Source organism: Enhydra lutris, unplaced genomic scaffold (genome assembly GCF_002288905.1).
Source record: "Enhydra lutris kenyoni isolate GAN:26980312 unplaced genomic scaffold, ASM228890v2 scaffoldscaffold55, whole genome shotgun sequence".
NCBI classification, from domain to species: domain Eukaryota; kingdom Metazoa; phylum Chordata; class Mammalia; order Carnivora; family Mustelidae; genus Enhydra; species Enhydra lutris.
Genome location: NW_019154139.1, coordinates 3329041 through 3355710, shown reverse-complemented (window position 1 = coordinate 3355710; position 26670 = coordinate 3329041). Strand labels below are relative to the sequence as shown.

The 26670-nt window shown below is 60.8% G+C and overlaps 1 protein-coding gene across 2 annotated transcripts in view; it reads right to left on the bottom strand.

Annotated features, from left to right (window-relative positions):
- The window catches only part of LOC111157611 (cadherin EGF LAG seven-pass G-type receptor 1), a 134048-nt gene that overhangs the window by 16779 nt on the left and 90599 nt on the right, over positions 1 to 26670 (bottom strand). For both annotated transcript variants that reach the window (XM_022519170.1, XM_022519171.1), the window contains exons 6-21: positions 23194 to 23351; positions 22058 to 22221; positions 21525 to 21650; positions 20252 to 20418; positions 14825 to 15010; positions 13679 to 13792; positions 12695 to 12869; positions 11933 to 12074; positions 10218 to 10338; positions 8477 to 8660; positions 8049 to 8150; positions 7310 to 7404; positions 6642 to 6851; positions 5579 to 5762; positions 3784 to 3927; positions 241 to 445 (exon numbers count right to left, since the gene is read on the bottom strand). In XM_022519170.1, coding sequence (XP_022374878.1) covers positions 241 to 445; positions 3784 to 3927; positions 5579 to 5762; positions 6642 to 6851; positions 7310 to 7404; positions 8049 to 8150; positions 8477 to 8660; positions 10218 to 10338; positions 11933 to 12074; positions 12695 to 12869; positions 13679 to 13792; positions 14825 to 15010; positions 20252 to 20418; positions 21525 to 21650; positions 22058 to 22221; positions 23194 to 23351 — 2477 coding nt within the window. The remainder of the gene's footprint in view (positions 1 to 240; positions 446 to 3783; positions 3928 to 5578; positions 5763 to 6641; positions 6852 to 7309; positions 7405 to 8048; positions 8151 to 8476; positions 8661 to 10217; positions 10339 to 11932; positions 12075 to 12694; positions 12870 to 13678; positions 13793 to 14824; positions 15011 to 20251; positions 20419 to 21524; positions 21651 to 22057; positions 22222 to 23193; positions 23352 to 26670) is intronic.

The window sequence follows — 26670 nt, the reverse complement described above, 5'->3', positions numbered from 1 at the left end:
GCTGTCCCCAAGAAGGGCCCCGGGCTGTGGCGGCGGCTCTGTGAGCGATGGGGCACGTGTGGGGGACTGGTCACCTCCGGCCAGGCGGCAGCACCAGGGAAGGGCCACCTGGATGCCCAGAACCTCATCCCGGGGGGCTCTCAGGGCTGTGGTCTGTGGCCACGGCCCAGGCTCACAGCAGAATGTCCTCACACGGATGCCTGGGGAAGCCCTTTGGAATCCTCCGGAAATAGGCCTTACCGGAGGCTGCGGCGGTCAGGGTCATAGCGCTCGGGCAGGAGCTGGCCTAGGGTCCGGTAGATGATGACAAGGGCGACGGCGAACCGGCCGGGCTCGTCTGGATGCCTCTTCCGCCTCCTGAATGGGGCCTCCCCCTCCGCGCCAGGCCCCGGGGGCGCCGCCTGCGGGGTGGCTTTCCGACCGGCCGGCTGCACCATGGGGGTCCCTGCAATGCAAGTGGAGCGTGAGCGCGGGGCCGCTGCGCCCACCAGGCCGCTTCCTGCTGGGACAGGGGCCTCCTGAGGCCACAGATGCTCGCTGGGCCCCGGCCGAGTAAACACAGAGCCCCACGAGACTGCAGCACAGAGGCTTCCAGGGGCTGGGGGAGGGGACGGGGACAGACTGTCATTCCTGGGGACAAAGGTGGCAGTGCCTGCCCAACACTGTGGATGGAACATGGATGGAACATGACTAAACTCCGCCCCCAGAGTGGCCAGGACGGCACTGGTTCCCGGCATTTCAGCTCGACCCAGGAAAAGATGACCACTGTCACGGGCTGACTGGCCAAGTCCCTCACCCTACACAGGGGGCGACACCGGGGCTGCTCTGGGAGGGACGGACAGGGACGGGGAACCGTCTGCGTGGGTTTGTGCCCCCTGCTTTGATCCCACGTGAATGACGGGTGTGTGTGAAGTTGTACGTGCTCTAGGGACACAAGAAGCCACATATGGCCTGCATAAATACGTCCGCACATGTATTTTGGGGTGTAGGCGCTTACGATATCGTGCCACTGACCGGGGCATGGAAGCATGGGTGCAGGAAGGTTGAAAACTTCCCCAGTCCCTGTGTCCACATGGGCTCACGGGAGGGAGTACTGGCCCTCCCCTTCCCAGCTGCCAAGTGACAGTCCCCTCCGACGCTCTGTTAGCCTGGCCACACTCAGGTTCTCAACAACCGACAAAATGCCCCGGGTGGCCCAGAAGCCAGCTCTGCAGCCACCCAGACCGCCGGGCACTGAGCACGGGAAGCTGAGCTCCAGGGAGGCGGGAGGGCTGAGCCCTCAGGGACAGGGCTTCTAGAAAGGGCAAGACTCAGGGGAGCCTGTGGAGGGGCTATGAGGTGCAGTGGGGCGGGGGACCTCTCGGTCCCCACGCGGGGGGCCACTGCAGCTCAGAACGGCTCACCGGTGCCAGCGACATGCCGTGTGACCAACGGCGCCCGCCCCTCTGAGGTGGCACACGCACCTTCAGCATCTTCCTGACCCTGCTCAGGGGCAATGACTGGTGACAACACTGCTCAGCGACACTCAGCTCCTCCTCGGGGGCGGGGGGTGATACAGGCGGGGGCGTTCCTGAGTGAGAGGGTCAGGTACTGCCCCAGGCCAGATGACACTCCCCAGGCCTCTGCCCATGGGCCAGACGCCACCCAATGGGTCAGACGTGACATTTACGGGTCCTTTGCTCCTGGACAACCCCACAGAGTAGAGGCCAAAGAAAGGCGCTGACTCAGCCCCCCGGGGTCCTGCTGCCTCTCAGCTGCTTGCTCCCGGAAGTGGAAGGCGGGCTGAGTCCCCGCGGCCACTCGCCAGGGCCGCTCCTCCAGCAGGGCCGGCAACTCTGGGCAGCCTCGACAGTACCAGAGGCAGCGGTGGGCGCACTGGACAGCATCCTGGGGCGCTCAGAAACCCCAGGCCTGGCCCTTCCCGGTGTTTGCTCCCGGTGCCAGTGCATGGCTGCGGCCAAAACCTTACTTTCCTCCCCGACTCGAGTGGCTCCCTGCATCCCCAGCGAACCAGTCAGCAGGCAAGTGAGTCCCGGGGGCCCTGCGGGGAGGGCAGGCAGGGGCCCCTCCCTCGCCTCAGGAGAAAAGCCTTATGCGTGCTCCCGCGCGCGCGCGCGCGCACACACACACACTATCTGGGCCAAGGCTGGGTCAGGGCAAGGGGAGAAGGGCCCGAAGTCCGGGGCTGGGATGGAAGCCTGTCCAGGGGCCCGTCAGGGCGAAGAAGGATTTGAGCCAAGGTGGGAAGGTCGGTGTCTGCACTGGCCTGCCTAAGCCTGAGGCGGGGGACAGACGCAGGCAGAGGTCAGCCCTTGGGGCCAAGCCCTAGGGCTCTATGTCAACATCCAGCACTCAGAGAAGAGAGGCAGCCCCTCCAGGAGGGACACCAGGAGGCGGTGGGATGCCAGGGGCTGGGGGGGCTAGACTGCACCCCCTCTAGCTCCTGCAAGCTCATCCACCCAGATCTGGCCCTGAGTTCTGGCTCTAGGAGCACAGGATGCTTTCTCCTCTGCTTGCCTTCCAGGGGACCTGTCAGGTGTTTGAGCAGTGGGAGGGGGAGAGGCCACCCAAGCCCGGCGGCCGAGGCTTCCCATCAGTAAAACATCTGGCGGGGTTTACTCCGTGGTGATGGTTCCGGCTAACAGACAAGTTGAATGTGGCACCACGTACGGAGCTGAGGGGACCGATGTCAGCAGGCCGCCGTCCCCCAGCAGGGCAGCAAGCACCAGAAGCTTCTCTCGTGGGACCGTCTAAAGCAAACGAGGCTCCTGCCTGTCCACTCCGGATGCCTCAGCCTCAGAGACAGAGGAGGACCCGGGGTCCGTTGAGGAGCACAAGCACGGACAACGTTTTTGGGTCAGGATGAGCGGCGATATCTGCAGGGTCCGCACGTCCGATAGTGCTGACGACCGCTGGGAACTCGGCCGAATGCGGGAAAACCCAGACCGCCAAAAGACGGTATGAAAGACGGCGTCGGGGTGGATCCCGCATCAGAGTAAAATCCTCTTCCAGAGGTTCCGACACCCAAATAATGCCACGCAGCTGACGGACTGATTTACTAAAAACACCTCAAACTGTAAATTGTCCACTACAGAATTTTACCTTGTCACGTCCCCATTATTTTAAGACATTTTCAGTAGCTGGAGAGGATCTGTGAAAAATATACTCTCAGAAAATCCCAGGGGCGCCTGGGGGTGCTCAGGCAAATGTCTGTCTTCAGCTCAGGGGATGATCCCGGGGTCCTGGGCCTGAGCCCCCCATCAGGCTCCCTGCTCGGCGGGAAGCCTGCTTCTCCCTCTACCCTTGCCCCCCTGCTCGTGCTCTGTCTCAAATAAATGAATGAAATCTTTAAAAAAAGAAAAAGAAAAAGAAAATTCCAAATGTTTAAGCCATTTGGTAATGTAACCCCAACCCAGGACTGAAAACTGGCTGGCGGTGGCAGGGGGTGGGGGGTGGGGTAGGGGGGCAGGTTCTACAATTACCCACAAGTAGAGGCATCCTCCCCAACCCATCAGGGAAGACTAGTGCGCACGTGTGTCAGGTGTTATCTCATCTGTCACGTCACGAGACAGCCGAGTACCTGCCGGAGACACCCGGCCGCGGCACGGGGGTCCAACGCCAGCTCACGCCCCGCGGCGACCCTGTTCTCAGGGCACGCGTGTGACACGCACGCACACAACACGCTCCGCTACTAAGAACCGTTCTATTCCTTCTCACAGGACCCTCGGAGGCCCCCACCCCTCCCCCAAACGGCGGGGCACCGTGGCGTCCACGAGGCTTCACCTTTGCTCTCCAGCGGCTTGAAGAAGTCGGCGGAGAAGAACACCGAGGACCCCAACTCCTTTGGGAACTCATCACGGATGTCCTGGAATCGCGGCACCCTGGCTCCCGTGAAGTTGAACGTGTCGAAGATGTCGACGGCCAGAACTGTGGGGACAGGTCCCCCTTGTCATCCAGCCCCTAGGTCCTCCCAAGAGCGCCCTCCACCGGCTCCGCGTCCAGACCAACCAGAGCCGCCGCCCTGACCAGCGGCAGCCTTCCTAACAGAGTCGCCTCCACTCTGCTGCGCCCCCCGGACCCGCTGAGTCACACAGCGCCAGCCCTGAGGGTGAAGTGAGACGTCACGGCGGCATTGGGGACCAGCCGGCTGGGGTAAGATCGAGACGGCCGGAGAACAGGAACCTGCTTCCCGGCCGGCAGAGCCCGAGTGGACACTCGGATCGACCCAAGGGGCTCCTGAGTCCTGTTGGCTCTCGGAGGCTGTGGGGTCACCCCTCTGTTGGCACCGACCGCCACCGCTCTGAGGAGCCTGCCGACGGAGAGGCCATCACCCCTGCACGCCCCAGATGACCCCCAACGTCATCCCACTGAGCTGACTGGTCCAACAGCCCCCACAGGAAGGGAGCCCACGGGCTGCCCACACGGACAGGCCAGGCACCCGCCCAAGCTGCTGGGTGGTCAGGGGTGGCAGGGAACATAGGACACAGGAGGACAGACAGGACCCAGTGCAGGACAGATGCTCCCGGCCACAGAGCATCAGGGACAACGCCAGAAGGGCTGCAGGCAGAAGTAGGCAGGACACTTGGAACCGCCTGAGTGCTCCAGGAGGCCCCGGGCTGCAGGCCGCACCGTGTCCGGGTCCTGTCCGGCCCCGAGGCCAGCTCTGCAGAAGCACACGCATCCTTCTTTCCCGCCCCCAGTGATGACGGGGGCCCTGAGCCCACCACCACCCCAGCACAAGGCAGGCCCGTCGGGGGCCCCCGGAAGGGCCCAGGAGATGCAGAAGCCAGAACGTCTCCTGGCCAGCACGGGAGGCCCCGCCCCAGCCGGTCGCAGGGCTCCAGTGAGGGCCACCACTTCCAGATTAAGGCTCAGCCCCTCCAGTGACGGGCGTGCACAAGGCAATCACCCCCCCCCCCCCCCCGGCCCCATGCAAGGCCGTCCCCTGCAGGAGCCCCAACCCCCCACTCGGGGACTTGGCCAGCTCCGTCTGGGTGGGTCAGGTCGGGGCTGGTTTTACCGTCCGGGGCTTTCTCCCTGGGAAGGAATCTGACCGTAGAAACCCTTGGACCTCAGGGTGGCGCCTCCCGGGCGCTGGGGGTGACTCGGTTCACAAGGTACCCGCTTGCTGACCTTCAGCCCCTGACTCAGGAAGGGCAGACATCCCCCCGCCGCCCAGGTACCCGGCCGGCCTGTCCCTTGTCCTTCCCTGGGTCTGTGCCTCCCCTGGTGAGCCTGGAGGGAGGGACCCGCAGCCTGACCCCGGCCATGCCCCTCTGGACGCCTCACACCCATGTCCCAAGAGGCCTGCAGACCTCCCAGGGGAGCCGACCACACAGCCTCTAACCCGCCCCGATTCCTGCTTGGAGCCCGGGAGTCACGTGTGTGTTTCTCTGGTTCAGCTCTGAGAGGCTGGACAAGGAGGGTCCTGATTCCCTACTGTAGACAAGTCACCAGAGGCCAGAGCTGCTGGCCGTCCCCTAAAGACAGCCCAGCAGGGCCCCCCCAGACAGGCCCCCGGGTTCCGACCCCGGAGCACGCGCACTTTCCCCCCAGCCCCGCAGACTCGCAGCCTTACTCATGTTGGCGGTGACGATGACAAAAGGCCTCAGGTAGGTCCTCCGAACGTTGCGCGCCAGGTTGGTGACGTAGGCCTCGAAGCCGCCCAGCAGCCGCACGGTGCCCCCCTCGCTCCGCTGGATTTGCTCCCACGCGGCCTGCGTGTCCGGGGCCAGAAGCGTGCTGCCTGTGTGGACCACGTCCTGTCAGACAGATGGACAGCGTTCAGCGGGTGAGTGAGCCCGGCCCCAGGAGGCTGAACTGACATGGCGGGAGGCAGGGGCACACCAGGCTCGGGAAAGTCTCCAGCTCCCTGAGACCAGGCTGGGCAGGATCAGATAGGGGACAGACCCTGGGGGGCAGGAGCCGTGCGTCAGGGAGACACTCTGCTGGGGGCTCCCCCACGTACACTCCGAGATGCAGAGGGGAGAAGGCACGTGGATGGGGAGGTTCCCCGGGGGGGTCTCTGCATGGATGGGGAGGCCTGGGGAGGGGTCCAGAGGCATCATGGCTTCTGACGCTCACTGCCCAGCAGATCAGACACGTGAGGATGAACGAGGGTCTCCTCACCAACCACCATAAACAGACATTTCTTAGGGACCCGTTACTTAAACACAGAACAGGACGGTCTCTATGTGAGACCTCGTATCTCTGAAAGCAGGACCCCGAGGTGGGAGCGGAGACTCCGGAGCCCCCGACGAGCTACATGCCCCTGGCTCTCTGCCTCGGTCTCCTTACCTGTAAAATGGGTGGCAACCGCGCACCACCGCAGGCCGCGTGGGCAGCGAGCGGCTAACACACGAGCCGCGCAGACCACCGGCCGGCGCTCAGGGGCCGTTTTCAGTAACGGTGACTGTCCCCACCACCAACACTGTGCCCCACACGTGTCCGCGCCCAAACACCCTGAGCACTCGCACCCAGTGTCCCCGGTCACCACGCTGGCCTGGCCCGGGTGCAGAGCGAAGTTTTGCCCTGAGGACGTGGGAGCAGGGGTGTCGCGCAGCTGAGCACGGACCCCCCACCGCCCTCAAGCCCCACAGGACCACGGGGCCCCCCGGGGGCGACCCGCCGCACGCCGTCACCTGGTGGAAGTCGGCGTCCCGCGTGGCCGCCAGCTCGAAGCCCTGGCGGCCACTTTCATGCAGCAGGACGCGGGCCAGCAGCTGGTAGGCCGTGCGCACGTCGTTGCCAAAGAGCGGGCCCGGGGGGCGCGTGGCGTTCCGCAGTGCCTTGGCCAGCCGCACGGACCGGTCGCCGTCCATCTGCGTCTCGTTGCGGCTCAGCCTCTCGTTCTGGGAAGGGGGAGCACACGAGATATTTGCACGCCCACCGCGGCTGCTTTGCTCCTTCCTGTGATTCAGAACACCTGATCCTTTCTCGTAGAAACTTCCTTTTCAGGCAAGAACTTGAAAACCCAAACCAAGCAGGGACGTTGGTGAGTACTACTCTGGCACCAAAGAGGAGGGACGGTCAGGCCAAAAAGTGCTGGAAAGAGACACCGGGGGAGTGGCAGTGACGAAGGGCGAGGTTGGGGGCAGCGGGCCAGAATATGGAGACCCCTCATTTGCAGACCCAGACGCAGGGCTGGTCCTGACAGGAAGAGCAGCCGTGCTCCGCCGTGGGCACTCAGGACAGACGTGGGCGCGACGGTCCTGAGCCGGGCCCAGCCCCCAGCCAGTGGGATGCAGGGCCTTGCGCCGTCCGCGCTCCCCGACCCCACACGCACGCAGCTCCCCAAGGCGGCGCCTACCGTGGCTTTGAGCTCCAGGAAGGAGATGGTGGTACAGTTGAAGAGCTCCGCGGGCAGCCAGCCCTTCTCCCCGCTGCAGTGTCGCACGGCGTTGCCTAGGGAACAGGGAACAGGGAGGAAGACCTGAAACCCCAATTAGTGATCATGCTCGTTGACCTGTGTGTACCTGAACCCAGTGTGCCCGGCGGGGGTGTGAAGCGCACCCCTCGGCCAGCCCAGGGACAGGTAGGTGCCACGGCCACAAAACCAACACAAGTTCTCTCCGCACGTGCCCAGGGCCACGGTGAAGCTGCCCGAGCCGCCCAGCCGCCGTGAGCAAACACGTGAGCAAGTCCACAAAAAGAGAACCCAGTCCATCGTGTGCCAAATACCCACAGCGTCTGTGGGCCCTGCGCGCCTGCCACGAACCCGACTCGCAGCCGTGCGCTTTGGTGGGTCGTGCCCTTGGGTCTCCAGACACCCCTCAGGGTGTGGACGCAGCTACCACCCCCATTTTATAGAGAACCTGGTGCTGGGAGGGGCAAAGCGGCCTGCATCCTGGCCCGTACGCATGTGTCATGTTTGCGTTACGGCTTTTCCAGGTTTTGTCATTTATTATTAAAGAACAAGGTTTTATCTTCCCCCAACACTTTGGCTAAAGAACATCCCACGCGTCCAGACGCTTGGGCCAAGTCTCCGCGAGCCACATGCCTCGGCCAAGCTCCCGCCTGGAACGGATGCCACCAGCCATGGTACTTACCCACGGAGCCCCTGGGGCACGGCACCGCCGCCGGCTGCCCAAACTTGGTCTGTGGCCACCAGATGCCAGCCTCAAATGCTCTGGGACATCCGTTGTAGATCACTGGGGTCACGGGGGGAAAAAAAGGCTGCTCAGCCGGCCACGGCCATGCCCACAAGTGTACGTGGCTCTCGGAGTCCTCTGCCCCCACCAAGAACCGGACCCTCATCGGGGTTAGGACAGGGGAAGGGGGGACCCAGGCTCTGACCTGTGCCCTCCAGGAGGGCCAGGTCACGGAAGGCCAAGTGCACACTGTCAGACCATGAGGCTGTTGAACGCTCCCCAGACCCCAGGAGTGTGTGGTGCACACACAGACACGGGCACGCGTGCAGGAGCCCAGTAGTCTGTCCCTGTGACACGGCCCGAAGGGGTCAAGGGGCAACTCAGACCTTCACAGCCGAGCGTGGTGACCTCGGCGAAAGGGTTGTCACAGTGATTGCACTGGCGGCCGATGACGCCGGACTTGCAGACACACTGCCCCGTGTCCATGTCACAGGCCCGGCTGTGCGAGCCGTGCGGGAAGCAGTCACACGGCAGGCAGGCATCTTGACCCGGGGGCCTGTAGTGATTCTCCTGCAAAAGCCAGAAGAGGTGCATGGGACTCTAGGCTCCTCTCCTGCGGGATGCCTCCTGGGTGCGCCAAAGTTACGGTCGAGCTCCTGGGCCTCTCCCCGCCACCCTCCACCCACATCCCCCCCACGAGTAGCTTCTGGGCTGCCCACTGTGCCTGACGGGGCAGGAGCACTGTCTGGGAAAGTGCCCCCCTAACTTCTTAGCTAATACTTGTCACGGGCAACCTGCCTATCTGTCCTCAAAGATCCTGGATTCAGATGGAGGTTTACACGGTGTGTTTTTTTCATTGTGAAAAGTTAGAAGGCACCTGAAGGTCCACCACTGGGCAGGTCAGGGAATGGTCAAGGGCATGGGCTTCAGATTGCAAAGTCCCGGGTTTGTGCCTATCTCTGGCCATACCACCCTTGCAGGGGACTCCAGCATCCCCTGCTGAAGGGTGGGATGGGCTGTGACTCAGCAGAGCCACGGCCTGTCTCCAGGTCCCAGGTCAGGCAGGGACATGGAACCGTCCCCACAGGGAGGTCCAACCATGTGTGTTTGAGCACCTGGGAGGAGGCACAAACACGTTACCAGTCACCCCGGGCGGGAACATGGGCGTCACTTTTCGACACCTTTCTGCATTTTCTATAATTTCTGATGAGAAGAAATTCGAGGCACATTTTCTCGAAATGCGCTCTGAGCCTCCCTCCCGCCTGCCATGCCACCCACGGATGGGCGACTGCCGTGCGGCTCCGTGTGGCTTGCCCGGTCCCCATCTGCTCCCACCAGTGCGGTTTTTCATTAAATGTTTCAGCAGACGTTTGTGTTTCCAGAAGGGCATGAGCACACGTGGGACATTCCCGGTGCTAAAGCTCCCGGAGTGCGGAGGGGACCCGTGCCGGCAATCTCCCCTCTGGGGCCGGCAAACCTACACCCCGCAGCACGTGGCCCTCATCCAACGAGACAGATCCTTCCTCTGGGTTCCAAATGACCAGCAGCTCAACAGCCGTGCAGACACGATTCTGAAGGGCTATGGTCTTCCCCAGGATGCCGCGGGGACAGCGACCCAGGGCCTGCCTGGGAGCACAGCGGCAGGTCTGACGCTGCAGGAGGTGACTGTGCTGCACAGAACGCAGACGCCCCGGCTGGGGTGTGGGCAAAGCTTTCCGTGGTTTAGAAATTCCAGCCATCCTCGAGGGTCAGCGTGACAAGAGCCCAAGGAAAAAGGCCAAGACAGAGAACAGTGGTCGGTGCTGAGGCTGAGCAAACCTCATGGAAATTACCGTTTCCTGTTACCAACTGGGTGTGCGGCTGACGACTCAGTTCTCAGGGCTCCACGCCAGTGTCCACGTGAAGACCAGCCCAGGGGTACGCAGTGCCTCAGTAAGCAGCCACTTCCCTGGGCTCAGGACCTGACCTCGTGTGTGTGCACATGGGCATGCACACGGCCATCTCTGGGGGCTCAGGACCTGAGTGCGCGTGTGTGTGTGCACGTGGGCGTGCACATGGCTATCTCTAGGCATGGCCACTGGAGGGAGGTGGGAACGCAGCCGGTACCTGCCTGCGAGCCGGGCTCACCTTGCACTGGCACTGCCCGTTGGTCTTGTTACAGTCGGGATCAAAGCCTTTGCTGACGGCACAGTGGCAAGGTCCGCACACGGGGTTCCCCCACCAGCCTTTGGGGCACGGAAGGTCAATCCTGTTGGGGAAATAGGAGAGCAAAGGGAAGGTGTGCGTAACCGTCCTCGGAACCAGAGGAAGATGTCGGAGGCCAGGAGCCTCACCTGGCCTGCTTCTGGACCCCTCCCTCCCGGGAGGAGCCTCAGTTTCCCCTTGCTGGTTCCCAACCTCACTCGCCCCTGACCCGTTAGGATCCCAGACTCCAGGGGTCCCAGGTCTATAGAAGCCTAGTCCCAGGCTTCTACTACAAAACTTATTTCTAAAATGATTTGTTTGCTCACTTTTTTTTTTTTTTTACAGAAAACACAGATGAGTATCCCAACCTGGGCTTCCCCCGGAGCATGACTTTGCCATGCTCCCTGCAGGGGGGAATGGCACTGACCTGTGCTCACCCTGTCCCAGCACCCAGACGACGGTGCCTGGCTCACGGGGGAGCTCAGTGACGGGTGACCCCACAGCCGGGCCAGCTCTAGCAGCAGCCCCAGCCCCAGTGGAACCCACGGAGCCCGGCTGCCCTGGGCAGCCTTCCGGTAGGACCTGGGGTGTCTGTCAACACAGGATCCTGGGGCATCCATGCTTTCTGGGGTGCCCTGAGGCAAACACTGCCTGTGTGCCCCCAGACGCCAAGCTGCCTTTCCACAGACGTGACAGGCGCCGCGGTCAGCTCTGAGCAGCCACGGGCTGGGTCTGGGTTTGGGATCAGGACACGGGCCCAGGCTGCTCTTGAGAGCCCAGCAGGCCCCAAGATGTGGGACATCAAAGGTCATGAGATCAGACTCACCCCTCCCAGGCTGTGGCCACTGCCAGCTGCTGTCACCCCCACTCCGCTCTCCACCTTACTGCTCACCCACCCGTGGGACGCACGCCCCAACCAAACCCCTCAGGCTCCTCGAAACGAAGGGCCACCCTGGGCTTTCTGTCTCAGCTGACGGCAGTCTGTCCACCCACCTGACCGGCAGGCCACCTCTCCTACTCACTCGCTCACCTGGCAAGCAGTTATTAAGTAACGACAGTACACACAGCACGAGCATAAAAATAACCACAGCGGCACAGCTGAGCCGGGGGCTCTGTACGTTCGTGGGTCTGCACATATGACAGGGGGACCCCTGAGCTCTGGTGCGCCCCTTCTCCCTACGGCCCCCTCAGCCCTCTGTGCCTGCAGTGCCAGCCCCTGGGGACACGGTCTGCCTCCAGGCCACCCCCACCTCCCGCTTCCGCCTACTCCTCTCACGCTCCATGCGGCAGCTGGGGCCCTGGGAGTCCCAGGCTCCAGTCGGCCACACTACTCGAGGCTCTCACAGCCCCACAAAGCCATGTTCTGTTTCCGGCTCATGGGATGGGTCCCTGCGGCTCGGCACCCACGGCCGCGTGCGCGGTGGGGCTCCGGAAGCAGGCGCTCCTCTCGCCCCATGTTTCTGGGTGCAAACCCACTCCAACGGGGTTAGTTTGAGATGCTTGCTCAGAGTATTATTTGTTTCATGACAAATTTGAAAAAAAAACCAGAACTATGCCCACGTTAGCCACAATTCTGTGTGTCTTTGCATGAAGTGACCTAGAGGAGAAGAGACGTGGGAGGGACGTGGTGGCCGTGCTCTGCGAGGGGCTGCTCCTACCTGTTCTCGCAGTACTGGCCGTAGTGGCCAGGCCCGCACTCGCACGCATAGCCCCGCAGGGAGCCGGGCCTGTGCACGCATGCCGAGACATGCTCACAGGGGTTCAGATGGCACACGTCCACACATTGCCTTCCGACGTACCCTGTGGGGACAGGCCAGCGTCACCACCACCCCAGAACCTGCCCATGACGCTCCTCGTCCCTGGTCCAGAGCCAGAGCCTTGGGGGAAGACGTCTTGGGCCATCTGCGTCTTCCCCAGACTCCACTCCCCCTGCCATGCCGCCATGGAGGGACGTGGTGTCTTGCTCGGTGTCACGGGACACACCGACGGGCAGTGGGTCGGACCTGGAAATGCAGCGACGAGGGCCTCCTGGGTCCCCCTCCATAGGGAGAGCGGGAGGCCTAGGGGAGGGAGTCCCAGCCACCCCAGGTCACGCGGTGGGATCACAGCCCCTCAAAATCCAGGCGACCACTGAAAGTATCAACTTTGAAAGTGGGGATTTCTCATGAATTCTCTCCCTCCTCTCATCATGCATTCTGAGAATAAAGCGAGGAGGGCCCCACGTCCCAAGTGAGGACCTGATGTACGAATCCACTCTGAGAAGCGACCCCTCTTCCCAGTCACGGAGGCTCAGGCCTCACAGACCCGCAGCCCCGGCAGGGGTGCTCCTGCTTCGCGCGCCCCAATGCGCTCTCCACACCAAAGCACTGCCCTCCCCCAATGGGCTTGGGGACAGTGGGGTGCAGGTGCGGGGCTCCCACCTTTGTCGCAGATGCAGGAGTAGCTGTCCCAGGTGTCCCGGCAGTGGCTGTGCTGAGGGCAGGGGCTGGAGGAGCACGGGTCCTCCACGTCACAGCCGTCCTTCACCCTGACCTTGAGGGCGTCGTTCATGTTCAGCGTGGCGATGTTGGTGGACGTCTCCCCCATCCTCACTCCCTGAGTTAGAAAGGGGCAGCCAGGTTCAGTCCAGCCTCTTGGGGTTGCAGGGACCTCAAAAGGCAACCAGGGGTTAAGAGAGCCCCAAACTCTCTCGGGTCCCCAAGAAGCAATGCCTCATTATGCAGAGCTGGACCGGCACGGGGAAGGGCAGTATCACATGTGCTGCCTTCGGGCGTGTGGTCCAGGTAGGTGGACTAGCTGCCTGGAAACGAAGACCCAAAGCACCATGGTTGGTGCATGAAGAAAAAGTAAACGAGGACTGAGGGAGAGCGTGGCCACTGATGAAGGCAGGCAAGGTGCCTCGGGGCGGGGAGGGGCATCCCAGCAGAGGATGGGGACCACGTGGGGCCGCACATTGGAGGACAGTGGGGAGGTCAAAGGCCGCCCCTGGGGAAGGTGGGCGCGTGGAGGGGATGCACGTAGGGTTCCCTTCTCTGCAGCGGGAGGCCCAGGGGCATGACCGGGGCTACTCGATCAACAGCTCACTCCAGCTGCCGCTAGAACACCTGCTCCAGGGGACGACGGTGGCACTGGTCAGGTGATGTGGGCGATGGGGTGGGGGCAGCGAAGGCCACATTCTAGACAGGACAGGAAGGCAGAGCTGCAGGTGGTGGACTGTGGTGTGGGGACGGGGATGCAGGGGGAGGCCTGGAGGGGAACCGCGGGGAGGATGGGTCTAAGCTGGAAGCAGGGTCTGCTACGGTGGGGTTGGCTGAGGCCCGTCATTCATTTATTGAAAACCAGCGGGCTGACCAATGGCTCTGCGGGCATCTTGTGACGGGGCGCACCCCACGGCCCTGCCGTACCTGCATACAGCCCCGGAAACCGCGGTGCACCGTGACCTTATCCTCTGACACGCCGCCCACGACGACGCTTCTCATCCTCAAGCCTGGGAGCTGGTTCCCGATCTGCACCGTGTCCTGAGCGAAGAGAGGGGGCTACAGCCACAGGCTGGAAACACCTGGGAGGAACGTGCTCGAAGGCTGAAACACAGTCACTCTGGCCAACTCCCCACGGCCCTAGGGCATCTGGGCCTCCAAACGGGGCGGGCAGGGGGTGAGCCGGGCTGTGTGTGTGCCGGGCTGCGTGCGGGGGATGGGCAGGAGTGGGAACCGGGTCGCAGGACATGCGTCCCCATCTCGGCACAGCCAAGATGGCCAGCTGGGGGGGACACAGGCAATGCTGCCACCTCCATAATGGCGCCACTCCCGAGCCGCTCCGAGAAAGCACTGGTGATCTAGGGAGACGGCAGCAAGATGGCAGCAAGATGGCAGCAAGTATAGATTGTGTGCACCGTGGCCGGGATGTAAGTACGTTCCCGCTGGACCCTCAGGCCCTGGAGGGCTGCTTATTCTCAGAACCAAGTGGGAGAAGCGCCCAGACTCCAAGGGCACAGAACTCATGTGGAGCCCGAAGTGTCCCAGAAAAAAAGGCCTCTTGCTACTGTCTGCAAACCATGGACATCGAGTGTGGCTCACCAAGCGTGCTGGGAGTGAGCCCTGCCTGGAGTGCCACATGCCCATCTGGGACGGGAGCACTTGTCCGGTGTGCCCTGGCCCCCTCTGGTACCCGGGGCTCATCTGCTCAGCCGCTGTCACACAGCACCATGCTGGGGGAAGGACCCGTGCCTTGTTCACCTACGTGCCCCAGAGGCACAGAACCGAGCACGCGGTCATGACTCAGGACAGCTCTGCTACAAGGGACCACCATGGAAGGCACTAACGGCACCATGACGGGACACACAGAGTCCAGGAGCAGACCATCTGGAAAGGCACAGATACTGGCGACCACAGCATAAGGCAGCCCGCGAGACCCAAACTCAGGGAGCCCAGAATGTGTGTCCCCAAGTCCTCTAGGACTCTGGCAGGTCCTGGCACATGGAGGGGTCACTCTGTTCTCTCACGGGCCCGGGGAAGGTGTCTATTCCAAAGAGGGTACAGGCACCAACTCACCTGGTCCAACCCATAGTCCAAGGTCATGACTGCCAGGTACTTGATGTCTTTGCCCTCCTTTGCGCTCTTCAGTTCTATCAACAGGTGGTGCCACTCCCCATCAGTCACACGGGACCTGGACAACCTCATGGAAGCCACGTCTGAGGGACCATGGGACACCTCGAACTGGACATACTTGTTTAGGATCTGGAGGACAGGGAGAGCCAGACCCACCAGCTGAATTGATGACAACAGAACAGAAAATGCTCTGCAGTCACTTAAATAAAAAAGTCACGTACACAGACCAGCACAGGGCACGGGGCTGAAGACAGACCTAAAAATGAGGCCAAGTTTCATTTCTAATTATCGCCCGTATCACTCTTCAGACTTACGTGCCTTTTTCTGGGGCAAGAAGGGTCAAATGTGGACAGAACCGGGTAAAATAAAGCCCACTGGACTTAATTACTGGGAACAACCCCAGGTGCGGTTCCCAGCTCTTATTTCTGGAGGCGTGAGTTCCACTTTATGAGACGGGATTCAGGCCACCACGTTTATGTGTTTGTACAAAACAAAAAAACAGCTGCTGGCGAAGTGACTGGCCTAAGGGTGTTCATGTTCGAAGAAAACGTAGCCAGGAGCGACGCCAGGATCTTATTTGCCCTAACAAGGGACTTGGTAGTTGGCACCAGCCCTCCCCCTGAGAACACCGAGAACCGTGAGACAGACACTAAAGCATCGCCGTCTGAAGGCGTCAGAGTGACTCAAGGCAGAGTGACGGAGCCACGACCAGGTAGAAGACGGCAATCTGCGGGACTGGACTTGGGGTGTTCGCTTCTGCTGACCGTTGGCGGCTGGTTCTGGAAGACACAGCAGAGGCTGGAAGCTGAGCAGAGCTTTCCAGTCTCCCGGTGCTGGGATGATAAAAACCGGAATTCAGAGCCCGGTCAGGGTGGGGGAGGGGGGCTGGCTGGAAGCAAACGTGAGGGGCAGGGACAGCACCATTCTAGTTTCCAGTTCTCACTGTCTTCGATATGATGTTCGGCACTCGATCAAAAATAACCCAGCATGGGAGGAGACAAGACAGTGCGCGTGAACACCAAGAGTGGCTGGAAACAGAGCACCGCCCCCGCCCCGCCCAGGGATCCGTAAAATAGAGTCATCAGACACAGACTTGAGAACAATAATGGGAACCACAGAACTTTCAAGGAAACAAGTTTGGGGGACCATTAGACTCTTATTTTTGTGGATAAACGTTCTATTTCGGGAGACGAGATTCAAGCTAGCCAGTTTGAAGATGTGTAAGAAGGCGGGGACATAGCAGTGCAACTCACGGAAGATACTCATGTTGAAAGAGGATCTCAAGCAAAGAACAGTTTAGAAAAACACAAACAACTATTAACGCACTGTTTCAAAGAGACACGCCTAAAATGTAAAGATTCAGAAGTGCTGAAAGTAAAAGACATCATGTAAACACCAACCAAAAGAGATCTGGTGTAGCTTGAGGAATGACACAAAGGAGACCTGAAGGCAAACAAAGAAATTCCAGAGATAAAAGCGATTTTCATACTGATGACGGCGCTGCTTATCCAGGAAGACAAAACAATCCTAACTTTGTACGCACCTGATAACACAGCCTCAAAACGTACAAAGCGAAACTTGACAGAACTAAAAGGGTGAAGACATAAATCCACCACGAGGGCTGCAAACTTTTTCAATTCACGTCTCTCAGTAACCGGGCAGAGAAACACCACCACCAAAAATATCAATAATGACAAAGAAGGTCCGAACACCCCAATCAGCAAACCTCACTCATTTGATGTATCCAGAACCCAACTGCAGAACACATATTCGGAACGTAAAGGTGGGACATTCACAAGAAAGATGAGATGCTGGGCTGGGAAGCAAGTGCCACGCACTTCGAGGCTCTGGAGTCACACAGCATGCCTTCTCCGACCTGCAGCTACGCCGGAATCAACAAAATGATTTACTAGAAAATGCCACCTGTTTGCTGATTCAGAAACATACTCCCAGGGTGCCTGGGTGGCTCCATTAGTGAAGCGTCTAACTCTGGATTTCGGCTCAGGTCTTGATCTCAGGGTCGTGGGATCAAGCCCCACTTTGGGCTCCGTGCTCAGCACGGAGTCTGCTCCCTTTCCCTCTGCCCCTCCCCGCCACTTGCACCTGTGCATGCTGTCTTGCAAATAAATAAATAAAATCTTTAAAAAGAAATCTTTTTTTTTTTTTTTTTTTTTTTAAAGAAAGGGAGAGTGTGCATAAGCTCGGGTGCTGGGAGGGGCAGAGGGAGAGACAGAATCCCAAGCAGGCTCCACGCCCAGTGCAGAACTCAACACGGGGCTCGATCTCAAGACTCCGAGATCACATTCTGTGCTGAAATCAAGAGTCAGACGCTCAACCGAGGGAGCCACCAGGCGCCCCAAAACACTTCTATGTACCCCACGGATTAAGAAAGAGATCATGATGGGAAAACAGAAGGTATTTTCAACTGATTATAAAGACAATGCAACTAATTATGTGTTTTGGTTTTTAGTCTTAGTCGGGAGTGACAGCAAGAAGGTGACTCTTCTCCTTCTTATGCCGTGTCTCCTTTTGTCCACAGGAGTGCAGTCAACCTCCCTCACTCCCCTGGTTGTGCTCTCTCACCGTCCTTGCCGACAGAAGCCCAAGGCTGGTGATCAACAATAAACATGACATCTGTCTACGGACAAAGGCGAAAGCATGACTTCCAGGCCCACGCGCAGCGACTGCGTGCGCCCTCCGGTCTGTCGCCGGATTGGAGAGGAGCATTCGACAATAGGCAGGTGATCCCCCCTGACAATGCCGGCGGAGTGAGGGCGCCTGAGAGCAATTACCCGAATTGTGTGGGCGGCGGGATGACTGCGTAGCTGGTTGTAGCTGGTTGTAGCTGGTTGTAGCTGGTCGGGCTGCCGCAGACGCCAGGACACCTGCGCAGCTGCCCCACAGAGCTCACAAGCCTGCAGGAGGCTGCCTCAGACACGCCACAGAGAAATAACACAGAACATGCCCGTATTGCCCAGCTGACCGGTTGGGCCCTGGAGTGGACTTCTGGGTCTGGACGGTCTGGGGGATCCCCCCAAGGCCACTCGTCTTGCCACCCAGACTTCCACGCGGAGGAGCTGGCCATAGTCCCCGGCCAAAAAAAACCCCTAAATTTTGGATTAGCTACCCATAACGTAACCACTCAAACGACACGGGAGTTTCGGCTTTCGCCGTTGCGTCCTCCCGACAGCGCACTTTTTTCCTACCGAGACCCCCGCTGCCGAACGACAAGCTGCAAGTTCTAATTCACCACCTGAGTCGAAAACAGCCAATTTAATTTGTTCCAACAGTGAAACAACCACAGAGGAAAAATACCATCCCGAGGCAGAACTGAGCTTGCCAAGGGCTGGCCCAGAGCTAGCCTCTGGGACTGCTGGTAAACCTACGACATCACGAGTTAATAAGGGGAACACAGTGACAGCTGTAATTATGGGATACACAGCCTGCACCTTCAGTGTGACCTGAATGGGCTCGCACTGGGGCTGAGCCGGCGGGCAGGGGAGCAGGACAGGTCTGGGGAGAGAGGCTTCTGCTGGGGGGCTGTGGCCCCCAGCCCCCTGCCCGCACAGGGTGAGTCACGGCCCCGAGACCCTGTCCTCATGGGTCTGTGGGTCCCGCCCCTGCGGACCTCTGACGCAGAGCTCACAGGGGGCACCAGGCAGTGCCTCTGTCCCCGCCCGCTGTCCCCGCCACTCACAAGTGTTACCAGGCAGGAAGCCCACAGGAGCGATGGAGAGGGGCGATGTGAACACCACAGAGGCTGGGTGATGAGGGAACGAGGCTTCCCTGAATGAAAAGAGACGGGGGTGGACGCTCCGTGGGGTCCATCTCACATCTGACCTTCTCTGACCGCAGCACAGCCCGCTCTGCCTGGGGACAGAAGTCCACTCTGCACGAGGACGTGCAGTCCCCGGGCCCAGGACAGCGGAGAGGAAGGACACACAGCTCCGTGAGGAACCCCCCCACCGCCGGGGGAGCCATCACGGCTGGGCAGACCGACCCTGGGGCACAGTGGGGAGCTCAGAGCCAGTCCAGCCCCAAGGCAGAAGGGGAGCTCGGTCTGGCCGGACACTCAGCGTGGCTGAAGACCATGGAGGACCTGTGCGAAGGGGGTCGGCACCCCTGTGGCCACGTGCACCCGGGTCCTCCGTCACACGTGCACAGACACGCGCAGACACGCATGTGCACACACACACATGCATAGACACGTACACGTACTTGAAGAGAACTCCCGAAGAAAGGCAGGAAAAAGCAACCTGGCTATGGGATTCCTTCTAATCCTGGGTCCCACCGGGCGCCGCCGTGTGGGGAGGCAGATGGGGTCTGAAAAGGGTCACAAGGTGGCCTTTCCGGCGGGGGGAGAACCCCGGGGTGTGGCACACAGTCGAGGGTGTTCAGAGGAGAGGGTTTGCTCAAGAACCTCCCATCCCCTCATCGCTGCAGACAGAAAGCGCCCGGAGACGGGAGACGGCGGGTCTGCATCCCGGGCCCCGCCAGGGCAGAGTCCCCCGAACCCTGCAGCCCATCAAACCCCAGGCTGGCGGCGTGGGCGGGAGTGCCCGGGGCTCGGCCCACCCGCCGGAGTCGCTGGGTGACTTGCACAACCTGCAGGAACGCCCCTTGTTCCCCCAAATGAAATGTCCCCGGAGCTGGGAGGACGCGAGGGGGAGCTGCTTGTGGAGCAAATACCAGGGAGGATGGCAAGTTAACATCATGTTTTAAAGGTTTTTAGCAACTGCTTACCCAACGTTTTAAATCAGCAAAACAGTAAAGTCCAGAAAGATTAAGACAGCACCCGCAGAAGGGGATTCCCAGTTCGGGAGGACCCAGGAACGTCAGGGTGCCAGGCCACATGGCCCCCTTGAGCCCGTGGCCGCAGCCTTGAGCCTCGGGGATCCCCGCCCCTGCCCGCAGGTGCTGGCCACCGCCTCCAGTGCCAGACGCCCGGGGGCCGCAGCCGGGATCTAAAACACACCTTGGCTGTGTTTTGCAGCAGAGAGGCCGGGCCATGGGTCCAGCCAGCCCTGCACCTACTCCATCTCGGCGATAAAGTCAGAAAGAAAACGCTGGAATTGACCCCCCCGTGGGAACCGTAGCTGCACGCCGGATTCCCTGCGCTCTTCTCGCGTATGAATGGCGAGATTGTGCGGCCTGCTGGGAAAGCGGCTCGTGTTTCCTTTCTTACTCTCGCTGGGGACCCCTCCGGGCCGGTGCGGGCGGGGGGGGGGCGGCAAATGGTGAGGTCCCCTCCCTGCCCCTGGGTGCCAGGGGCCCATGCGTGCAGCCTGGGAGCTCGGGCTGCCCACCTCAGGCGCACGCCAGCCCCACCGCTGCCCAGGGAGGGGAGGGGGGGACGCGGTTCTCCCTCACCTGGAGATGGAGCCTGGAGGATGCGCCTGCCACAGCCTCCATCAGCACGCCATCCTCCTTCCTGGTCCGGAACATGAGCCCCAGGTACCAGGGCACGGAGATGGTGATGTCCAGGTCGCTCCAGGACACGAGGCTCTCCCCGCTGAAGCGCTGGGGGTGCGGCATGACTGTGGACACAGAAGTGCGGGGCCCGGACATCAGACATGCCACAGGGAACCTTCTTCAGTTGCAGGGGGGGCAGGGTGGGCTCCCGGGGAGGCGGGGGTCGGGGGGCAGGATTTTCATTTCAATTCAAAGGCCAGTCTCGGACTTCACATGTCCAGCATCCAATCCTGAGTCCGGGAGCTGCAGGCTTCCAGGAGCCCACCCCCAGGTCACCTGCCGCCTTCCTGGGGAGGGGGAGACAAGCTTGTGGGGGAGGTTCTCAGTCCTGGCCAGGGCATGACAAGGGGCTCTCGGGCTGGCTGGCAGACACAGCCCGGTGGCTTGAATCCTTGGGCTCAGCAGACGGAGCGCTGGGGGGCTGTGAGCACAACCCACGTGTCCCACCCCCCACCTACTGGGTGGGACACCCAGGGGGGCAGGAGCAGGGTCCCCCAGCAGGACAGTATGGGCGTGCGGTGACTACCACACAGGTGTGCCGGCACCCCACCTCAACCCTGCAGCCTAAACAGCCCTCATCTGTGTCCGCGTGGGCTCCGACCCCCAGGCACACTGGCCATTGTCGCTCGCTCTATTCCTGGCGATGGGCATGGAGGTGGGGAGGCCGCTGGCCAGCCGAGGGCTCCAGCACATTTGGGGGGAGACCAGGGAGGTGACAATGGGTGGACTGAGAGCCTCATGTGGTCTGTGACACTCGAAAAACCAGGTGCCAGGTGGGCCTCAGTGTCTCCAGACCCCGGTGTCACATAGGGGCACCCCGAGGGGACAGCCCGATGACAGCACAGGGCACGCCAACTGGGGGCTGCCTCCAGGGACAACAGCCTCATGCGCCCCGGGCTGTCTGTTTCCTGCTCTTTTGAACCCAGCGTTGGCATCTGTTTTCTCTGGCTGGGCTCAAGGTCTCCATAACAGGAACTCTGGGGTGGGCGGGCGTCCGCCCAGCTGCCGCCCCAGCTCCCTGCACACACCCCCCAGCCGGGTCCTGCGTGTGCTCCTACGCCCCACCGCGGCCCACGCCTGAGGACACGCACGCCACCGTGGGAGCCCAGACGCCCCAGAGTGAGGGCCCCAAGGCCCCGAGGCTGGGCAGGCCCCCAGGCCAGCCCCTCACCTTGTTCGCAGTTCTTCCCGCCGAACCGGAGTGGGCACTCACAGAGGTAGGTGTCCCACCGGCTGACACAGGTGCCCCCATTCTGACACCAGGTCCCCTCACAGAAGTTCCTCTGAGCAGCGCAGCCTGGAGACACAGAGCGGGGAACACAAGGGGACTGCATTGGTCGCAGGGGAATGGTCGCTGAGACCAACCCGTGTGGTGGGAAGACAGCCCCATGAGCAACAGCCCTGAGGGGAGGCAGGCTGGCCTGAGACCCCCCAACAGCTGGAAGACCATCAGAAGTGACACAGGACACATGGCCCGTCCTGCTAGCCAGCGGGGACACCAGGGGACACACCTGAGTGCATTGCCCAGCCCCGTGGCATCCCACATCGCACGCTGCAGAACGCCCAGCCCCCGGAGCAGCACCTCCATGAGCTGGGGCTCCCCACTTGCAGGCCCACAGCTAGGGGAACACAGGCTCGGCTTGAGAAGCAGTCATGGCCCAGCTGTGGCGGTGGCCGTCCCCTGCGTGGCCGTCCACGCCGTACCTGCCCTTGTGCCGTTGTTGGCAATGAAGCTGGCCATGTCCACGTTCCTCCCGTCCACGGTCAGGTTCCGCATGCAGCCCACAAACTGTCGATTGTGCACCGGGAAGGCTTCGGGCAGGTCGGGGACGCCGCCCAAGAGCAGAGGCCCGGTCAGGTCCAGGGACCTGGGGATGCAAAGCCGACCCGTCCGGCCTCTGTGTCTGGCTAGGCAGAGGCGGTGCTGGGGTCCCGATGCTGCCATCCCATCACGGTGGCCTATGCCACCAGACACACCCAGCACCAACAACTGAACAGGGAAGCAGGCGGCCAACGAGCCAGGACACAAAAGCCAGATCCTACTTCCAGGGCCACCACCGGCCCCTCGAACCCAAGTCACATCCAAACGGAGTCCCATCTGCAGCCGGGCCAGTCCAGCCCACGCAGAACGGCCAGTCCAGCCCACGCCAAACAGTGGCACGATCCCCTCCGACCTCTGATGACCTTGAGCTCACAGCAAACTAGACCCTGGTTCTGCATGAGCATCTACATGGCCACGGGCAAGGGGCCTAATCTGTCCGGTGACATCTTTCTTATCTGTAAAATGGGCACGACCCCACCTCCCCCGCACCGCTCCGGACACTCGGCACAGACTGGGTGGTCTAACGGTGGGCCTCCAAAATTACTGCCGAATATGCCACCAAAACACGATTAGAAAGGAACAGGACCGTCGCTCTGGCTGGGGGGACGACCTGACGGCTGTCTGCGCTAACAGGTCAGTTTCTGAGTTAGCATGATCCGCAGAAAATCTCCAGGATCTAACGAAGGGAGGTGGACCAGACCGCAGGGACCCATGCCCAACGGACTGGGGCCGGCGACCCCATGGTCTCTGGGGTCTGTAAGCCAGACTTGGCCTGGCCCTTACTTTGGCAGAAGTGGTAACCTTATTCTAGAAGGTTCTGATGTTCAGACAGAAGGTGCCCTGAACGATGGGAGGGACCCTGATTTCAGCCTGGACGGGGCTGCCGGGGTGCTGAGTCCAAGGCGCCCTGCATCTATCTGATCAGGGTCCTGCCCTGGACGACCCTGTTGGGGAGTAGCAGTCATGGTGGGGTCGGGGACGGGGGGTGCCTGGGCCTCCCCTCTCCCGGGATGCTCACTTCTTGGAGCCGCTCTGTGTGCCCTGGGCAGCGCAGCTGTAGTTCCCGACAAGGCTGCCGAAGCGCACAGCCACGGCCGTGTCACAGTCGTCCACGGTCACCACGGCCACCTTCTCTCCAGATGGCCCGTGCGGCAGGCCCAGGCGGCCGATGTTGGGCTGCGGGAAGAGAAAGCATAGAAGGCATCAGCATGTGCTCCCACCGGCGGGCACGTGCCACCCGCGCACAGGCACTGAGGACATAGGAAGGCCATGTGTGGACAGCCTTGTTTTTAATTAGTTCCCTAAACCAGCTGTACTGGGCACCCCTAAAATGTATGTCCTTGCCAGCACCTTGGAACGTGACCTTCCGTGGAAATAAACGGTCTGCGGGTGTGATTAGCAGAGACGAGGTATAGTGCAGCACAGTGGACCCTGGTCCCATGTGACTGGGGACCTTACGAGGCCGAGACAGAGCCCTGGGAGAAGGCCGTGTGGCGATGGAGGAAGACAGAGGGAGGCACCCCAGGCCAAGGAGCCCCAGCGGCCGCCAGCACCACCCGCATCTGAGAGACAAAGGGGGGCCTGCCCTTGGAGCCCTCAGACGGAGCTCAGCCCCGCTGACGCCTCGATCCTGGACTTCCGGCCTCCATAACCATCACAGAATAATTTCTGGTGTCCTTAGCCACCCGGTTGTGAATTTTCTACAGCAGCCAGCACCACAGCCCTGAGGTGCCTCCTTCCCCATATTCTGCCTGGCGTCCAAGCAATGGCGGGCCCCGCGGCCACACACCTCCCGACCTGGGTCCCACTCATACTTTCACGTTCTAGAGAGTGGACCCCCCTGGGCCCCCAGGCACTCCTGGGCCAGGTCTTCCCTCGTCCTGGAATGACCCTCCTGTGCCCCTTACTGGAAGCCGGGCACACTTCCTGCCCCAAGGCCAAGCCCCACTTGCCTCGGAGCTTCTCCCTCCTCAGCCGTCCCTGAGGGCCTCACACACACGGTCTCCCCACTGAGCACTGGTTATAAGAATTCCTCCCCAACTGGTGGCTTTGGAGAGAGCTGGCTCACTTCTGGAAGAAGCAGGGTCCCTTCTCAAGGAGGCTGTGGTTAGTGTCCATGACAGCAACACCAGGCAGCCCCACCCTGTCCCTGGGCACCCCCCTAGTCTCCTGAACTGCCCCTCTAGGACCCGAGCACGTGCTCCAGACAGCCCTTGGACAGCGTCTGGCTTGGGCCGGGGAGCCTGCTCATACCACCAACAATGTAAGCACACAGGTCTTGAAGTTCTAGAAAAGGAGCGGGCAGCCAGACAGCCGGCTCGGGCTGGGCCAGGCAGCCCAGCTACGGTCCCCATCTGTCCAACCCGGGTGACGACAAGACCGGCCCGCAGCAGGTGGCCTGGATTAACCCCCGTGGTACGCATGAAGTGCCTCCAGGCCTCCCAATCAGCTCACGGCACACAGGGCTCCTTCCTCCCCACAGAGGGGACGTGCTTTCCGGCCCCGACAGCCCTTCCCATAGCCCCTAAAAACAAGACTTGGTGTCCCCCATAGAGCTCTGGGGTCTGCCTGAGTTTGTAATACGGTGCAATTTTATACTTCTTTATAATGGTATTCAAAACAGGCAGTTGTAAAAAAAAAAGAGGAGAATTTAATTAAATCAATTAAATTAATTAATTTAATTAAATTAATTAAATCCGTGTCTTTTAACAAGGAAATGACAACTGCACAGTTCATTCGAAAAGAAATCTTCAGGTCTTCAAAGGAGTAAAGAAGTACCTATTGGATCGAGGACACTGGGCTAGAAGGCAGGACAAGGAGCTGCTGATAACAGGAGCTTAGCCAGGTGGCCAAACTGTGACGCCAGGGGCTGCTCTGTTCATCCTGGTGATGCTCTCCTCCCCTGTGTTGTGCAGTGCACGGCCTGTACCACTGTACATGGTGACCCCAGCTGAGCCTTATACTCCCTCTCAGCCAACCATCTGACTAGAAAAGGTCCATCACTGAACCTCGGTTTCTCTACCCACAGAAGAAGCATTTTATATTAGAATGCCTGTCCTTTCTATGTTACAGGGACTTTGAGAGTGACATCAATAGAAGACACATGATTGTCCCAGGAACCCTTCTTGGGTGAATCCAAGGGAGGCTTTTACCAGGCCACCCAGTACCTTGGTTCCTGGATAATCTTCTTCATTTTCTTTTATATCAGTTGATGAGATCACAAGATCTGAGAAGCTACATCCTCAAAGATTCCACCTTTGGTTCAGCAACAGTGAGATGAGTATAAAAAATAATCTGTTTTCTCGCTCTGTTACAGCAGCGTGCTTTGGAAAACACGTCCAAGTGCCTATTAAGGGCTGCTTAAGTGCTAGGTGCCATCCTCGGGAAGAACCGTCCCCAGGCCATGCGAGCCCCGCATTATCTTTACAACTTATAATTTACATTTTGGAGGCTGGGTGGGAGACTTCTCTGAGGACGTAAATGGCATTTATCCTCGGAAAGCTCTCATGAGGCTGAGTTACCGTTCGCGAGACTGCGGTCATTGTAAACGGCGGTCCGGCGGCACCGGGCCAGGTCCCGGGATCCAAGTAAGAGCAGCGGGCGGGGGGGGGGATGACAGGAGGCAAAGGCCCCCGCGAACGCCAACACTTGCGCTGAGAGCACACTTGCTGACTCGGACAGCCCCCCGCGAAGACAGACTTCAGAGCTTGGTGTCACTTCATCAAAGCAGCAAGCGTGGCTTTCGGGACAACAGACAGGGTCTGATAAACACCATCCAACACCCGCTTCTCGATTCCCACTCCCGGACCCACGGGTGGTCAGGTCGGAAGTGACGGCCCTTCCAGCCATGAGAGCGAGCATTCTTAGATGGGGAACGAAAAGGACCAGCCGGAGAGACACCGTGAAGTATCCGGGAGAACCAGTGCCCCACAGAGTGCCCCACTGTCCCGCCCCTTCTCAGGCCCCAGAACACGCAGCACAGGGGGCAGCGACTTGCCACGCCCGCCCCACATGCCAACTGCCACCGTGTGGTCAGCAGGATACGTGGGGCACGCCAGGAGAGGCACGTGCGGGGGCCTGGGGACACGTGGGGGGTGCTCCTCTAAGAGTCCCTGTGGTACCTGGCAGCTCCCCTGCTGGGGACAGACCCGAGAAGCCGAGCACAGGGACTCCCGCGAAAACCTGCACACAGATGTCCACAGCAGCACCGTAGTCGATAGCGAGGAGGGGGAGACCACCCAAACGTCCGTCCACAGAAGGATGGATGAACAAAACATGGCCTATGCATTCCACGGAATTGTGATGCCGCCTTTAAAAGGGATGGAGCAGTGGCACCTGGGTGGCTCAGTGGGTTAAAGCCTCTGCCTTCCGATCGGGTCATGACCCCAGGGTCCTGGGATCGAGCCCCACATCGGGCTCTCTGCTGAGCAGGGAGCCTGCTTCCCTCTCTCTCTCTCTGCCTGCCTCTCTGCCTGCTTGTGATCTCTGTCTGGCA